This window comes from Hyaena hyaena, unplaced genomic scaffold (assembly GCF_003009895.1).
Source record: "Hyaena hyaena isolate Hyena2069 unplaced genomic scaffold, ASM300989v1 scaffold_67, whole genome shotgun sequence".
Classification (NCBI taxonomy): domain Eukaryota; kingdom Metazoa; phylum Chordata; class Mammalia; order Carnivora; family Hyaenidae; genus Hyaena; species Hyaena hyaena.
The window spans coordinates 3,596,739-3,614,062 of NW_024080699.1; the positions used below are offsets into that span (position 1 = coordinate 3,596,739).

At 38.4% G+C, this 17,324-nt stretch overlaps 1 protein-coding gene across 4 annotated transcripts in view; it reads right to left on the reverse strand.

Annotated features, from left to right (window-relative positions):
• TRIP11 (thyroid hormone receptor interactor 11) overlaps positions 1-17,324 on the reverse strand; it is a 71,475-nt gene that overhangs the window by 43,116 nt on the left and 11,035 nt on the right. For 2 of the 4 annotated variants that reach the window (XM_039232497.1, XM_039232495.1), the window contains exons 3-10: positions 17,103-17,213; positions 14,226-14,495; positions 11,216-11,284; positions 9,560-9,725; positions 7,684-8,049; positions 4,499-4,539; positions 3,817-3,903; positions 448-660 (exon numbers count right to left, since the gene is read on the reverse strand). In XM_039232497.1, the coding sequence (XP_039088428.1) occupies positions 448-660; positions 3,817-3,903; positions 4,499-4,539; positions 7,684-8,049; positions 9,560-9,725; positions 11,216-11,284; positions 14,226-14,495; positions 17,103-17,213 (1,323 nt within the window). Of the gene's footprint in view, positions 1-447; positions 661-3,816; positions 3,904-4,498; positions 4,540-7,683; positions 8,050-9,556; positions 9,726-11,215; positions 11,285-14,225; positions 14,496-17,102; positions 17,214-17,324 lie in introns of all 4 variants that reach the window. The other 2 variants (XM_039232496.1, XM_039232494.1) reach the window with 1 other exon arrangement.

Consider the following 17,324-nt stretch of genomic DNA (forward strand, 5'->3'; position numbering starts at 1 on the left):
AATAATATTTTTTTTTTAAATCCCAACAAAATTATTTACTCATATCTTACAGCAAATGTATTTCATCGCTCTAGAGATAAAATTTAAAACCAGAGAAGGTAAATACGATTTTCATCTTCAACTCTTAAACACTGGAGCAGGAGCCAAATCAGGCCTGCCACCTGGTTTTGTACATCAAGTCTTACTGAAACACAGCCACACGCATTGTCTCCATACCACAGGGCAGAGTGGAGCACACCTGAGACCGCTAAATGGCCTGCAATGCCAAAAATATTCACTATCTAACCCTTTCCAGAAAAAGTCTGCCAACCTCTATGACTAGATTATCAATGAAGGAAAATATTGATAAAATCACAAATTTAAATCATACCCATCGCTCTTGCCTATGAACCCAGCGTTCCACCTACTGAGAATGATGTGCTGCCACAGTTTCTAACATCACGTTACCTGTGTGGCTTCTTGGTTCTGTCTGTCTAATTCCTCTAATTCAGCGAGCAGTGTTTCCTTCTCCGTAAGACTCTGACTCAGTTCCTGCTCCTTTGCCTCCAAAGTCAGTCTTAAATCATGTAACGTGGAGTCCAAATCCATGTCTCTTGCAGCTGTACTTTTAATTACTTCATATTCATTGTTCAACTTTAAAAGTGATACACGAAGTTCTTCCTTAAATGACATGAAGGGAAAAAAACAACGTACCCTGTCAGTTGGAAAAAGACATCAAAAGATTACCTGTATCTATATATCTGTATCTATCTACACACACGTGCACACACAAACAACTTGGGAATGTACTCTCAGATACCTGTGTTGGAAACATTATAGAATAACACTTCAGCAATGATACAGAAAATTCAAGAAACCAGACTTTTCTCATGAGCTATTTTATGTGCACCTTCAGGCAAATATTTCTATAAGATCAGAAAATTCATTCCAGGAGATGGGATGGCTGTTGGAAGTTTCTAGCTCCAGCTTCTTCTTTACAAAAAACGTTCCCATCTGGGAGCCTTCCTGATTCCACCCCCCCACTGCTGTCTTCTCTTCTGTCTGCTCCTTTCCTTCCACCACACATAGTTTTCAAAACATCCCAAAGTATTCTGGCTTTCTGTACTTCCTTCCCCTAGCATCCAGTCACCAATAGCCACAAACTACATAAATACAAAAATCAATGCTCATTCTTTCTAACGTCTGTCCTCTCTAATTAGAACATAAAAGGCTTCTTTTCCCTCATTAAAGAAATTTCCCTTATTACTTGCTCCTGTCAGAATATGAAACTTCTATGACCCAAGAAAGCAGATTCCTCCTTCCCTTCCCATCTAACTTGAACATAGACTAGATTCCCCTCTTACAAGCCAAACATTCCTAAAGATCTATCTACCTATAATTTTTAAACTATTATCTTATGTTCTGTTCTACTGGTATTTAATGCTTTTCCTCCAAACTCCAGAAGTGGAATAGTTCTCTTTGCTTTAACACTGTTTCGACCTCAGATTATGATGTCTGTAATACATCAATTTTAAAACCTTCTTCCACTGATAGAAAAAACTCAAACTTCTTTTTCTTTTTCTAAGGTTTACTTATTTATTTTGAGAGAGCAAGCACGAGGAGGGGAGAAGAGAGAGAGGTAGAGAGGATCCCAAGAAGGCTCTGTACTGTAAGCAGGGAGCCTGATGTGGGGCCCAAACTCACAAACCCCATGAGTTCATGACCTGAGTTGAAATCAAGAGTTGAACGCTTAACCAAATGAGCTACCCAGGTGCCCGAGAAAAATCAAACTTCTATGGAATCTGCTTTAAAGTAAGACTCTCCAAATTCTACAGACTATACATACCTTACCAAGAGTCCAGCGAAAACTGGACTAGAATAGCTGCCTCACGATTCCCACTTTTCTTCCAATTGAAAAATTTATTTTGAACTATAGCTGATGAAAATAACATTCTCCTATGTCTTTATAGATTCATGTGTCAATTGGGAGAACCACAGAAAGTTTTTTCTGTGGTTATGAACACACACAGCCTTGCAATTATGTTTGGCATTTTCAGCTATTTAAAAAAAAAAGACTTTTTTTTAACTTAAAGCTTATTTATTTATTTTGAGAGAGAAAGAGCGTGAGAGCCAGTGGGTAGGGGCAGAGACAGAAAGCAAACCCTAAGCAGGCTTCACACTGTCAGAATAGAGCCCGATGCGGGGCTTGAATTCATGAACTGTGAGCCAAAATCAAGAACTGGATGCCTAACCAAATGAGCCCCCCAGGCGCCCAGTATGGCCTGGCATTCTTAAGCAGTGAGCAGATCCATATCAGAGATAATCAAAGGAAAGGTTGCGAAGGATAACTTAACATCAAAAAGAAAGGAGCAACAACTGTCAGGAAGGGCTGCAGATGCAGAATCCGAAAACACCAAGAGCAGGTTAAAGACCCTATCAGCTATGAGCAGAGATCTGCAAACTACAAAGTATACCTGGGCCAATTAGAGAAAGGAGTAACTGAAAGAGCAGAATGCAAAGGGAGGAGAAAAGGGCAGAGAAATTATATGTAATACAGGAATAAAAAAAGACTGGGAGACACTACTGGCTTAGTGGGTAGAAAGAGTGGGGGCAAGGACCCCACAATGCATACAACAGCACACAGAACTAAGACTTTTGCTGTCTACGTACCAAAACTGTCCCTTTGAGAAACACTAATCATGCACTAACATGGAAGGATGCTGAAAACATGTTAAGGTATATATGAATAGTACGTATAGTACTTGCTAACGGTTTTTTCAAGCCCATTTATATAATCATACATACTTAGGTGTAGTCTGAAAGGCTGGACATACAAGAGACTGGTAAGAAAGGCTGCTTTCAGAAAACAGGCCAAGAGAGTGCAAAGGATACTTCATTTGGACCGTCTAAAGGTTTTCTGTGAGTTACTGAATTTGTACATCAGTCAAAATGTATCACTTAAAAATTAAGATTTTAAATTGAGTTAAGACACTGGCCTATAAATTAATACCATCTTACAACTATCCTCTAGTTAAGCACCTGCCTTAGCCAAGGAATTACCCCCAAGTGATACAAACAAAAAAATACCTCTCCCCATACCCTACACTGCATTACAGAACCTCATTCCAACCTTGCTACCAATAAACACAAAGACCCTATTTCTACCAACGAGACTGTATCCCCTTTGACCCTCACTGCTAAGAAACTGCTGTCCACCTCAACAGATACTTTCTGGGACATGTCTGCAGTTATGGTTTCTGTAGGATGCCACTCCAGATTCGTGACCCACCCGTGTATGTTGCTGCTGTCAGGACTTCATCGGAAACCAAAACAGAATCTTTAGGTACCTATCCTGCTCATATCTGTATGCCTACTGGCTTATCTGTAAATGTAAACCCTGGCCAGCCTCTCATACTCTGAACCTTGCCCATGTACTTGAACCTGGTCTGACAAGCATCAACGAGATCAGCTTTATTCTGAGCCTCTCAAGACCTAAACGCTCCAATTATATGAGTTGACCCTTGGCTTGATCTGTAATACACACAATATTTTAATTCCGGTCCCATTTTTAATGCACCCACCTTTTTTTTTTTTTTTTACAAATAGTTTATTGTCAAATTAGTTTCCACATAACACTCAGTGCTCATCCCCACAAGTGCCCTCCTCCATGCCCATCTCCCCCTCCCCCCCACATCCATCAGTCCTCAGTTTTTGTCAGCATTCAAGAGTCTCTCATGGTTTGCCTCTCTCCCTTCCCCCCACCAATTCCGCCCTTCTTCTCCCCCTTGTTCCTCCGTCAAGTTCCTCCTAATCCTCCTATACGTTTAATGCACCCACCTTTTCTTGAGTCAATAGAGACTTCTCTTTTTCTAAAATTTCGACATGCATTTTAAGTTTCAGATGGTCTTCAGTGAGACTGTTATCCTACAAAATGTTAAAACAATGTTTTCAGACAGATTTCAAGTTTATAAAAAAGTAGGCAAGCTATACAATTGTGCATTTCCACTCAGCATTTCTCTAGTGATATATAAAAATTATAAGCATACAACACTGGACCATCTAAAGGCAGTCACTCATTTACAAACATTCTTACAGAAGTTTTTTAAATTCATGTAAAAACATATACAAATATATATACATAATACATAAAAACATTTACAAAATAACCTGTAATCATTAACACTAGAAACAACTCTGTAAATTCTTTAAGGGAAATCAAAATGTATTCCTCAGCTGGTGGGAAATTTGCGTCCACTTACACACATAATATAATGTCTGTCAAATTAATCTTGTAAGTGATAAACTTGCATTTTTCAGTTATGTAACTTCTGGAATCATAACAATTTATGACTCAAAAAGATATCATTATTAATCAGCAAATGTAAAATTACTAAGATGCAAGTTCCAAGGATAAGTTTATGTGAATTTGTAAAAAACACAAAACAAGCAACTACAATCATCAAAATACTTTTTCTTGATAAATCAAAGCCAAAGGGTTTTTCTCTTAGTATCAGTTTACCTGATTTAAAATACTTAATCTCATAATTTCATTTTCAGCATCTGTAAAAAGAACAAAGAATCTGACATTAAAATACTTCAATTTCTTACCTCCTATAATAAACTCATGAATAAAACTCATTTAAAATAAAATATACTTATAAGCATAATCAACAAGCCCTAATGGTTCTTACTGAAATGTATTTTTGTTGTTTTACATTTCTATTTGACTATATTAAAGAAATCGTATTATAAATGCCACTTAGAAGCTCCATTAAAATGTAATTTCACAGAACATAAGAAGCAAGTATAATCATAATCTGGATGAGTCATAAATTACTGCCTTGATAAAAACACTAATAACAATGTTTCAAAATGTGTTGATTAGTTTGTGTACAGGAAATAGTAAAAGGACTGAGACTGAGGGGAAATGGTTAAAAACAAGAATATGTATTTATAACAACAATACAATAATCTCTCAATTCTTTATTTATTTTTTAAAGTTTACTTATTTATTCTAAGAGAGAGAGAGTAAGCAAGAGTGAATGGGGAGGGGCAGAGAGAGAATTCCAAGCAGGCTCTACAATGATGGCACAGAGCCTGACGTGGGGCTTGAACCCACAAACCATGAGATCATAACCTGAGCCAAAATCAAGAGTTGGACATTCAGCCAACTAAGTGACCCAGGTACCCCAATTCTCAATTGTTTAAAGTAACTGAGACATGACAAGAGGCCTGGGTGGCTTGGTCAGTTAAAAACCCGACTTTGGCTCAGATCATGATCTCACAGTTCATGAGTTCAGGCCCCGTATCAGGCTCTCTGCTGTCAGCACAGAGCCCACTTCAGATCCTCTGTCTCCTACTCTCTGCTCCTCCCCTGCTCACGTGGCGCTCTTTCTCTCTCTCTGTCAAAAATAAACATTAAAAAAAAAAAAGTGACTTGCACATGACAAGAGATAAAAAGACCATTCAAGCTGGTATTATGGATAGATCCACATATAGAAATGGTTCTAGAACACAAGACAGAATACCCGCTGAAGTTTTATTCAATGTTCATTCAGAAAATACTTGAGCATTTACTGTGAGGTCAGTTGCTAGGCAACAAGATGAAACCCTTTAGTCCTCGCTTGCTCTCAGGGAGCTTTCAACTCAGAGGAAACACAAACAAGTCAACATGTGACCGCAGTCAGTGTGATACAGGGAGCACAAGGTGCTGCTGGAGCAGAAAGGGCGAACACCTGCTCCAGACTGGGGCTGGGGGGGGGGGGCGGGGAGGGGGAAGTTGGAAAGCAGGAAAGCAGCAGCAGAGTACTGCCCAGCAGATCCAATACCTGCAAGGAGTTGTAATAAACTTAAAAAGAGAGAAACAGAGACACTCCACACAGAGCAGCAAATGCAAAGGCGACAGACCTAATAGAGAACATCACTGGCTTAAGAAGATATATAGAAAGTTCAGTATGGCTAATGCTTAGCGTGTCAGGAGACTGGGAAGAACTGAAATTAAAAAGGGGGACAGGGACCAGACCATGAAAGACATTTTATGTCCAACTAAGAGGTTTAGACTTTATCCTGAAGTTCACAGGGAGCCACAAAGTACTAAAACCAGGGGAATAAGCTGTTCTGAGTTTCTGAAAAAGCATTCTGGCCGCAGAAAGAAAAAGAAAATTGATTGAAGGAATCATGGAGACTGGGAAATAACAACAGCCAACACTTCTGTAATGCTTATATAGGATAGCCATTGTTCTAGAGAGAACTCGGCAGCCAGTAACTCAGAGAATCCCCATCACCACCACTGTAACTGTGAAGAAGATCCTATCATTATCCCAACCACACGGGTGGAAAAATCAAAGCACAGAGATGGTGATGAAAATGCCCAACATCACCTAATTAGTGATGGAGCCGGATTCCAGCGCAATCACATGCTTAACCACTGTGCTATTCTGCTCCATGAAGAAACTGCTACAGTTAATCAGGCAAAAAAAATTCTGATTTGCTGAAGCGATTCAGTGGCATGGAAACGGGAAAAAGAGGAAGGACTAGGGCAGTAGGTTTGTTTTTAAAGCAAATGAACTGAGTCACCCGATATGTGAAATAAACAGATACATTCATTTTGAAGAGAGTAGCTCTGCTCCGTCAAACGAGAAAGAAGTCTAGCTCCCTCGTGAACAGCCTTCTCTTTGCCTTCCTGGCAGCTCCCAGAATGGAGGCACTTGTGAGAGACCCTAGAACGCCTCTAGGGTACGATCCTGAAACAGTACCAAGCCAGAGACGCTAAGGAAACAGAACCTTTAGGATATGCTAGGTGACGACTTCAAATTCTCCGTGTTGGCGGACTGGTAAATGCCACCCATCACCAAGGCAGGGAGAGGAAGAGGAGGGGGAGGAGGAAGACACGGTGACCCTGAACCTAACTTTAATATGAATGTACAGAGATGGCCATCCAGGGCAGGCACTCAGGATGAACAAGCAGGCAGGTAATGGAGAAGACTGGAGGTGGGGATGGGGGAGCACAGCACACAGCAGTAACACCCTCCAGAGCAAGAATGAATCCATTCATAAGTGAGAGTTTATACTGTGAGAAGACAAAAATGCAAGATAAAACACATCTTTGCAGCTGAAAGAGCTCCTATTACGTGTTCCTGGCATGAATGAATACTGGTGTCTGGCCTATTTCATCCAATAACTTATTTTTTCTAACACAGAACACAGGAATGGTAACAAAGTACCAGCTTCAGCATGGAAAATGGTAAAAGACCTATGGCTATCACTCTTGAGTCTGCTTAGATACAGGACATCATTTCAAAAGGTAACACAGAATTTTAAAAAGGTAGGCTGCATTCCCTATCTGGAGGGTCTGGACCCTAATGAGTTCCGGAAATTATCTGGTTCTACACAGATTAACAGAAACACACCCACACCTCCTCCCAATAAACAGCTACCTAAAAATTTCCCAAATACACTGCCTCCTAAAGCAATGAGTGCCATGTACATACTTAAGGATGAGGCAGGGACTGAAGACTTTTTAGTAGAAAATTCCTATTTGTTATCCATGAATTATGGCACTGAAGCAAAACCAAACAATTCTATTCAAATTCTACACAGTCGTTTCCACGAATCCTCCATTCCCATAAAGTTCTCAGCGCGTGTCTAAACACAGCTGGTACATAATAAAACACCCATCATAAATAAGCTCCAAACATTCTGTACCAGCCAGCGCCCGCTGCAGTTTGAGCACCTCCTCTTCCACCGATGCGCTCTGCGCCAGGATTCCTTCTCCTCCCGTCACAGCGTCGCCCTGCCTCACAGCATCAGGCTGCAATTTACTACATTCTCGTCTCAAGTTTTCACACTCCTCTGTTATTTGTCTGTTTTCAACATGCAGGCGTTCTTGTTCCTTCCTCGAAACATCTCTGTCATTTTCTGCAGAAGATAATTTTTTATTTATGTCTTTTATTTCGTCCTGAAGTTCTTCAATTTTTTTGGTAGATGCTACTTTTTCAGTTTGTAGATCCTGAATAGTTTTTTGCATCTCATGGATTTTCAAGTGATCAGTTGGTGCAATTCCTGAGCCACCTAGAACATGAACAGAAAATCAAGTACAGCAAATGTCAACTACCAAGAGATAAAGAGCTTGCTATATATACACAACTCTGAGATTGAACAAACTTGAGAACCTGAAAATCTTTAAAAGTAAAGACACCAATGGGATACCATTACACTCCCACCGAATGGCCAAAGTTCCGAACAGAGATACCACCAGATGCTGGTGAGGGTGTGGAACAAAAGCGCTCATTCACTCCTGGTGGGAATGCAAAGTAGTAGGGCCAATTTGGAAGACAGTTTGGCAGTTTCTAACAAAATGAAACATACCCTTACCATATGGTTAGCAACTGCACTCCCTGGCATTTACCCAAAGGAATTGAAAACTCTTACCCCCATGAAAACCTGAACAGTAGTGTTTATAGCAGCTTTATACCTACTGCAAAAACCTAGAAGCAAAGAGGTCCCTCAGGGGGTGAATGGATAAACTGTGGTACCCCAGGCAATGGAATATTATTCAGCACTAAAAGGAACTGAGAGATCAAGCCATGAAAAAACATGGAGGAACTTTAAATGCACATTACGAAGTGAAAGAAATCAATGTGAAAAGGCTACATACTGTATGATTCCAACCAACTATGTGACGTTCTAGAAAAGGCAAAACTATAGACAATAAAAAGACTGGTGGGGAGTGGAGGTGGGGGCTGAGTAGGCAGATTATAAAGGATTTTAGAGCAATGGAACTACTCTGTATGATCGTATGCTGAGTATGTGTCATAGGCTTGTCCAAACCCATAGAATGTACAACACCAACAGTCAACCCTAAGGTAAACGATGCATTTTGAGGGATCGTGATGTGTCAATGTAGGTTCATCTTAGGTACAAAATGTGCCCTTTGATGAGCGATGGTGACAGTAGGGGTGGCTATACATATGATTGGAGGCAGGGGTATGTGGGAAATCTCTGTACTTCTTTCTCAATTTTGTTATAAAAACAAAGTCTTTTAAAACCTTACAACAGGGGCACGTGTGTGGCTCAGTCGGTTGAGCATCCAACTTGATACCAGCTCAGGTCATGATCTCACAGTTTATGGGATCAAGCCCCACGCTGCACTATTTGCTGATAGTGTGGAGGCTGCTTGAGATTCTCTGTCTTTAATATTTATTTATTTTTGAGAGAGAGAGAGCATGAACAGGGGAGGGGCAGAGAGAGAGAGACAGACAGACAGACACACAAAATGCGAAGCAGGCTCCAGGCTCTGAGCTGTCAGCACAGAGCCCGACGTGGGGCTTGAACCCATGAACTGCACTAAGCTGAAGTGGGAAACTTAACTGAGCCACGGAGGTGCCCCAAGGTGCCCCGATTTCCGTAAAACTTTGACAATAGTGATGCCACTGCAAATTTCTGGCAGATGAACAGAACTAGTCATTCACTCATTCTTTAGAACTTAGTCCATGTTTAACATCACCGTCTTGGTCTTACATTACTATGTTGGTGTTTTAATTATATCATCTAATACATTAAGTTAATAACAACTTACAACCTTGTTGTAACAGCTTTTCCAGTTCTTCAATTCGTTCTTCATAGTCGCTTAACTCTTCTCGATGCCGACGACTTATTTCTGTCAATTTCTGTTGATGTGCATTCTGTAACACTGACATCTCATGTTGATGATCATCGATTTCCTGACTTCGGTTCTGTTTAAGTTCCTTAAAAAATAAAAACAAGATGATAACCCCATTTATCATCGACGATACACCTAAGCTACTGCATTGTTTGGCAAAAATCTGTATTAAGAATAGTTCTCTGGAACATGCTATGGCCGAAAAGAGTTTAAACACAGGCTCCAAATCTGGACAATTCTGACTCTACTCTTTCCTTTAGTGGGTCTTAGGAACAGTTTTTCTATTTTAATGAGAGAACCTCAGCAAGAAAAAACTGAAACAGGAGTTGGGCGAAAATATATTTTTTCTTCGTATCTGAGACCATGAGCTTCTCTCGCTCCTGACATATCCCACCCATGCCAGTGTCGCCCTCTGTCCAGTCTGTAGCTGGCGTCCTATCATTCCCGTCCCCTGCTCAGCCCTTCCCCCCACCAGTCCTGATGGGACTCCCGAACTGTCAACCAAGGTGCGCCGCCACCCAAGTTGAGGCCACCAGTCTCTCTCCTGGAATCTGGATCTTGAGCTGGATCCTTCAAAGAGGGAAATTAGTTGGCCCAGAAGCACTGTGATAGCTGCACCCAGAAAAGTCAGTCCACCGTGTCCCACTATCTAGATCCCCAATGCTATTCCCAATCCTGTCCTTCCTAAGGCAAAAACGCTCAATTCTTCTTTCAATCCTGTGGGCAGACTAACCTGAGTCCTTCCAGTAAATCCTCTTTTGCCTTAATTTGCCAGAAATGGCTTCTGTTGCTTGTAACCCAAGAATCGTAACCTATAAGTAGTTAGCTTCTACTTCCTGAGAAGACAAGTAAGGTTATTCTTTAATCCTGTGACTTACTTAAGTGCCAGCACTGGGCAAGGAGCTTTACATTCAAACCTTCACACAATCCTACGGAGAAAGTGTCATGAAATCTACTAACGATAAAACAGAAGCTTGGGAAGAGTAAGTAACTTGCCCTAAGTAGAAGAGCTGGTAAATAGTAGAGGCAGAATTCAAACACAAGTCTGACTTGCGAACCCACCCGTGTTAGTTTTATCATAATAATAAAACCAAAAACTAAAAATTCTGTATCTGACAATAATTTATACACTAAGAACAATTCAGTGCCATATGATAATTTTATATAATTAAGATTTTTCTTGAATGAAATAATTGACGCAAACTAGCAAAATACCACCATTAAGAAAAAATATTTACAGTGAATAGTATTAGCATTTTATTTTGTCAATATCCTTTAACCCTAAACCCTGAAAACTTTAGCAACTTTGAAATAGTTTTAATAAAGACCATTTTACAAGATAAAACAAATACAGAACATTTATTAAAAAAATAAGTGTTCAAAAACAAACAATTTTGGAGACACATTTTTATATACCTTACTGTCATAAAGAATGAAGATACAAAATGGCAAAAAGAAATAATCATACTCTATATAATTAGTTCTATAACTGAGCCTTCTTATTAATTTAGACTTGTACTTCTAATTAGCAAATTTCAGATGTATAATAGCTATTGTTCCAACAACCTGTCTTACCTTAATGATACTTTGCAGTTTGCAGATTTCACTTTGATCAGAGCTATTTGACCCTTGTGGTTTAGAAGTCTAGATCAGAAAAACAGAATTAGAAAATATATTGATTTTCTTATACGAGAGAAAGTCACAAATTAATTTCATTAAACATTTTTTAAAAAAGGGAGCATTTCCCAGACAAATTCTGATTAAAGAAGGCCAAGCCCTTTTGAAGAACGCAGCCCAACTGTAGTACCCAACAAATAAAAGATAATTTTCAAGAGCCTGTTAACTAATTAGGGAGACACTTTTACAAAATAATTAAGAAGGAAAACACTAGAGAATATTTTACTTAGCTTAACAAAATGTAAATCTGATGATAATCAGCTTCCTAAAAGAAAATTTTTCAGAATGGAAAGTTACCCAACATTAATTCTAATCATAAGCCAGCAAAAATCTTTCTAAAATGTTTTTTTTTTTTACAGGTTTTGTGTGTAGTTTTTTTTTAATGTTTTATTTATTTCTGAGAGAGAGACAGCATGAGCAGGGGAGGATCAGAGAGAGGGAGACACAGAATCGAAAACATGCTCCAAGCATGGAGCTAGCTGTCAGCACAAAGCCTGACGCGGGGCTCGAACCCACAAATTGTGAGATTATGACCTGAGCTGAAGTTGGACGCTTAACCAACTGAGCCACCCAGGCACCCCTAAAATAATTTTACCCCAATCTCTACCCCAATAATAGAATAACCTTTAGTTTAACAACTAAACAAACTTTTGGATTTTTCTCTTCTCATTCAAAGCTGAATGTTGTTCCTTTATCTTTCTTAACATTTCCGGTACAGCGGGTTAGGGAACAAAAACCTGCTCTCTGGAGAAAAAAAGGAACATCATACACTAGAAACTCCACGATCAGAGTCAAAAGATGTCTGGCTGAGTCACAACTTACTCACTGTGACAATAACTGTATTAAACTTTCACTTTGCTTACCTATAAAACAGAGATAATAAACATCTCACATAGTTATTAAGATTAATATATATTAGGGGCGCCTGGGTGGCTTAGTCGGTTAAGCGTCCGACTTTCGCTTAGGTCATGATCTCGCGGTTCGTGGGTTCGAGCCCCGCGTCGGGCTCTGTGCTGACTGCCAGCTCAGAGCCTGGAGCCTGTTTCAGCCTGTGACTTCCTCTCTCTCTGACCCTCCCCTGCTCACGCTGTCTCTCTCTCTCTCCTAAAAAATAAATAAAAAAGATTTAAAAAAAAAAAATTAAAAAAAAAAAGATTAATATATATTAGGATAGTATATAGAGAAACATCTTGTAAAATACAACACAAGTTGTACTAAGCCTTGCTAAAAAATTAAGTCCTGTGAAAGATCCCAATTATGCCTTTTCCCCGTTTATGTCCTACTATAGGTCATAGGTCAGTGATATAGTAAACATTCAAGATATGCTTAAATACACACACTCAAAATACAGCTCTTCCCTATGAAATCTTATGTTTCTTAAAATGTGTATCAGAAACACCTAGGGTATTTACGGTTTGAATGCAATTTCGAAGGCCCTAAAATAAGCTACAAAATCCTAGTCTCTGAAGGTAGGACGGAGAATCTACAGTATTATAGTTTAAGAGCTGCTACATTTTTAAAGATAAGATGGACAAACTGATCATCCTAAGACTTATTTTGGGTACTGGAAATGTCTAGCAACTTGAGAAGCAAAATAATAATTGGTAGGGTTTCTCCTTTACGTAACTAGGTTAAAAGAAAACAATTTCTTTACTTCTATACTTTTTCTCTACATTGATGAAATTATATCCAAATGTGCAATGTTCCAGTTTGCTTTGGGTATCGAGTCTACTGACAACATCACAAGTATATAAAATCTGATACATAATATGAAAACTGTTCCTTAAAAGTTTACTGCCCAAATAGCAAGGATTTAATATCTAACCCACAAAAAAACAACACAAAATAGTTTGTTTAATGTATTTTAGAATACCCGTGATCAAATTTTCATTTTACACATAACTAATGATAAAAGGAACCTCAGAGAACATCTATGCACATAGTTTCAATCTGGTATCTTGGAGCCCTGGCAAGAAGCCACCTCAGGGCCTCCAGGGGGAAAGATGCTCATTCAACCACAGAAACTCCATTTTTTATCGCTCCTTAAGTCCTGGACTTATAACTTTTTATTTAAAAAAAGTTTTTTTTTAGGGGAGCCTGGGTGGCTTAGTTGGTTAAGCATCCGACTTTCGCTTAGGTCATGATCTCACGGTTCGTGGGTTTGAGCCCCGTGTCGGGCTCTGTGCTGACTGCCAGCTCAGAGCCTGGAGCCTGTTTCAGTCTGTGACTCCCTCTCTCTCTGGCCCTCCCCTGCTCACGCTGTCTCTCTCTCTCTCTCCTAGAAATAAATAAAAAANAGCCTGGAGCCTGTTTCAGTCTGTGACTCCCTCTCTCTCTGGCCCTCCCCTGCTCACGCTGTCTCTCTCTCTCTCTCCTAGAAATAAATAAAAAAATATAAAAAAAATAAAAATAAAAAAAGTTTTTTTAATTATGAAGAGAATGCATGCAAGCAGGGAGAGAAGTAGAGGGGGAGAGAGAGGGACAGAGAGAACAGGGGAAGGAGAGGGAGGGAAGGGGGAGAAAGAGAGAACAAGAAAACTCCTAAGCAGGCTCTACACTCAGTGAGGAGCCGAATGCAGAGCTCGATCCTATTACCCTGGGATCATGACCTGAGCCGAAATCAAGAGCCAAACGCTCAACCAACTGAGCCACCCAGATGTACCTTTATTTTATTCTAAAACATGATTCTGTGGCTCTAATTTTTTTTGAAAATTTCTTCCAAATATTTTATAGAAGGAAGAAAAAACTAAGGCGAGAAATAAAGATGACCTGATGAAAATCACTGGCAGAATTAGAATACAGGTTTTCAACTTCCTAGTCCAAGGTTCTTTCTGATACCAAAAGCTATACATTTAGAACCACTATTTTTTACTAAGAATTTTCAAAACCTCATGACAGTTTTACCTACCTGGGCAATATGCCTCCAATGGCCAACTTCAGACTCCAGTCTTGAAACTTCATTTGACAACCTGTTTATCTCTTGTTGTGATGAAATTATGTCACCAAAGTCCATGTCATCGTCGTGGAAAGAGGCAGCATGATGAGTAAGGCCATAAGCAAATGCAGGAGCTGCCGGGGGCCCGCCAGCCCCGGGGTGCACTGCCTGGGCAGCCGACTGAAGCTTCAGCACTTGGTCCTGCAGTGCGATCTGTCTTGCTTTAAGATGACTGATTTCTACCTAGACATTTATAATCTGCATTTTAGAGAATGTACTTTAAAACAGCCACACTGATCTTTTTGTATCCAATGATGGTAACTCTATCAGCTGAATCTTAGTATTTTATAATATCCCAACCACACGTTTTTACTTAAAAACCAAACATGATCATCAGTTAAAGCGGAGATAATGTTTAAAACAGTACAAAGATCAGAATCTCACTCATATGTTAATTAAAGCAATGAAGTTCTCAGTTAAACATGGGTTTACTATCCTCTATGTATCAGATAGTACAGGCAATTTCTGAGGGTTCTATCTGTATTATCAAACGTTAAGTGAAGAGAAAATGAAAGCTACATCAGCCTATGTATCAGAAGTTTCCTTAGAGCATCTGTTGGAATAGTCTTATATAACTGATTATGGCTGAATCTAGGCTTAAAATGCACCACGAATCACTGGTAACTTTCTACCGGTCTATACAGCAGCTGGAAGAATGCTTAATCTAATCTTCTTAGACAGCACAGTGAGCCTATGGTTATTAGCCCATGAGTCTTAGAAAAAAATCAAACATTGAAAGAGGCCTTGGCTTTAACCTTGGCAAAAAGGGGCCAGTGAAAATTTGACTTTACTCAGGGAAAGAATAGTATAAAAATTCTGAAAGCTGTAGAAGAGTTTTGACTGAGGGATGGCAATACCACCTCACTGTCCAAAAGAAATTATTAATATGGGAATTACCATAATGACACATCCATTTCAGATAAGAGATTATTCAAAATGTAAAAGTGAGTAAGCTAGGGAGAATTGAGATAAGCTTTCTGTAAGATAGCTACTCCAGAAGACAACAGAGGAGAATTTGATACTGGGAGTCAGCCACCAATATTTCTATACATGTAGAGCCAAGTAATCAGACAAACAAAAACCAAACACAATGATGTCATAATATTAACATGGTTCTCCTATCAGAGCCCCTTGTCTAATAGAAATTTACAGCAGTGCACACATTTCATTTATTTTCCCATGCATGTTATGAGATGAATCATATCTTTGGATTATGAACATCATGATGAGGATAGAAAATAGCAGATCTTAAGTATATTCATATATTATCTTTCATCTAGTAAAAAAGTACAGAAATTCATAATTTTTTTCAAGCATAACTTTAACACAAAGCCAAGTTCTGATTATAAAACACTTATATCAAGTTGTAGGGTTAAAAAAAATTCTAGCTCTAATAACAAAGAGGCATTTCTCAACTTAAATGCCTAATCTACCCTTTAATATCAACAGTTAAATAGAAAATAAAATGCTGAATTTTCCACAGCAGTGTTTTCAATTATGATGTGAGCATCAGAATCACCTATAAAGTTTCTGAAAAATACCAATGCCAGGGTCCCTTCCCAGTATGCTAAAATCAGAATCCCGTGGAGGACATGAATGTGTCTATTTTTTCATGGACGATTCAGCTGTGAAGACCTGGATGGGAACAGCTCTACTGTAATATCCAGGAGTCAGTGCTGCTCCAGGTGTGGTCTGAGGACTCCAAACCTGAACGTTTACTACCAGAGTCCATAACAAGTAGAGAAACTGCAAGACTATGGCTTAAAGTCTTTTAAAGCAATCTGACAGAGTGATTTTATAATCTGTTAAATCTTTTTAATAAGTGGGGATTTAGCTCTAATTCGAACCTGTAACTTTGCCTTCTTATATTCATTTTATTTTTATAGTAATTTTATTATTATTGTATTCTATGACATCAATTCCCAACATACTGGAAATTTAAGCACTTCTTTAAATGTTTATCTTTAATGTGGTTTACTTTTACTTTTCATCTTAGTATGTCCCTAAAAGAACTGAAAAACAATGTATCTAAATTTTAAAAATTCATAAATGAAGTTATGGTAGAAATGAACATTTACTCAACAAACTGAAGAGCACCCAAATGATCTGGATAAGAATATAAGAAATAGTCTGATCCAATACTAAATTTACTAAATTCCATTTACGTACTAAACACCAAAGAAAATTCAACAGAATGAAATTGGAGGCATAATCTATATTTTAAGGATTCATGATAACACTGGTTAAATTACAGAATATTACCAGCACTGCAAAGAAAAGATAAGCCATTTCCAAAATAAACATTCCTAACAAACTAAAGGGAAAAAATATTGATAGAACAATGTAAGTCAACTTAGTGTACTTAATACTCTATTTTTCCATGGAAAATCAACGAAATGCCAATTCAATATATATTAACACTGGGAGTCAAAATCATTTAAAAAAATGTCATTAGCAATGATCATACTGATTGACAATTTAAAGTAAGTAGATGAGAAATTAGGTTTCATAAAATCAGAAATTATAAGCAACAGATGTCTAAAGACCTTTTATTGAAAGAGTTTTCCTCTTAGGGAAAGTAGAAATTAAAGGTTAGCTTATAAAACATAAACTTAACAGAAAAGCTTAGAGTTCTTGTTAAATTTGTGGTATCAAATGGAGTTAGGGATTATTAACTTCATCACCCTTTCAATGTTTTTCGATCTGCATATAGCTTAATTTATAACTCTCAAAAACCTTCCTAAATACAGTACAGTGAAATAAATATGAAGTAATTGCAATAAATTTTACCTCTTTCTGTTGTAGCTGATATCGATAATTTGTAGATTGCTGCTTTATTTGGAGTTCTGATGCTTCAAGTTTCTCTTCTAGATCAGTACAAAGTTTTTTAAGTCTCTCATTCTAGAAACAAAGACAAAAGTATTTTTAACAGAAAGACTAAAGTAAAACATGTTAGAACAGTGATGTGCATGGCATCATTAAAAATATGTGGCTTCATACAGAACAAGATAT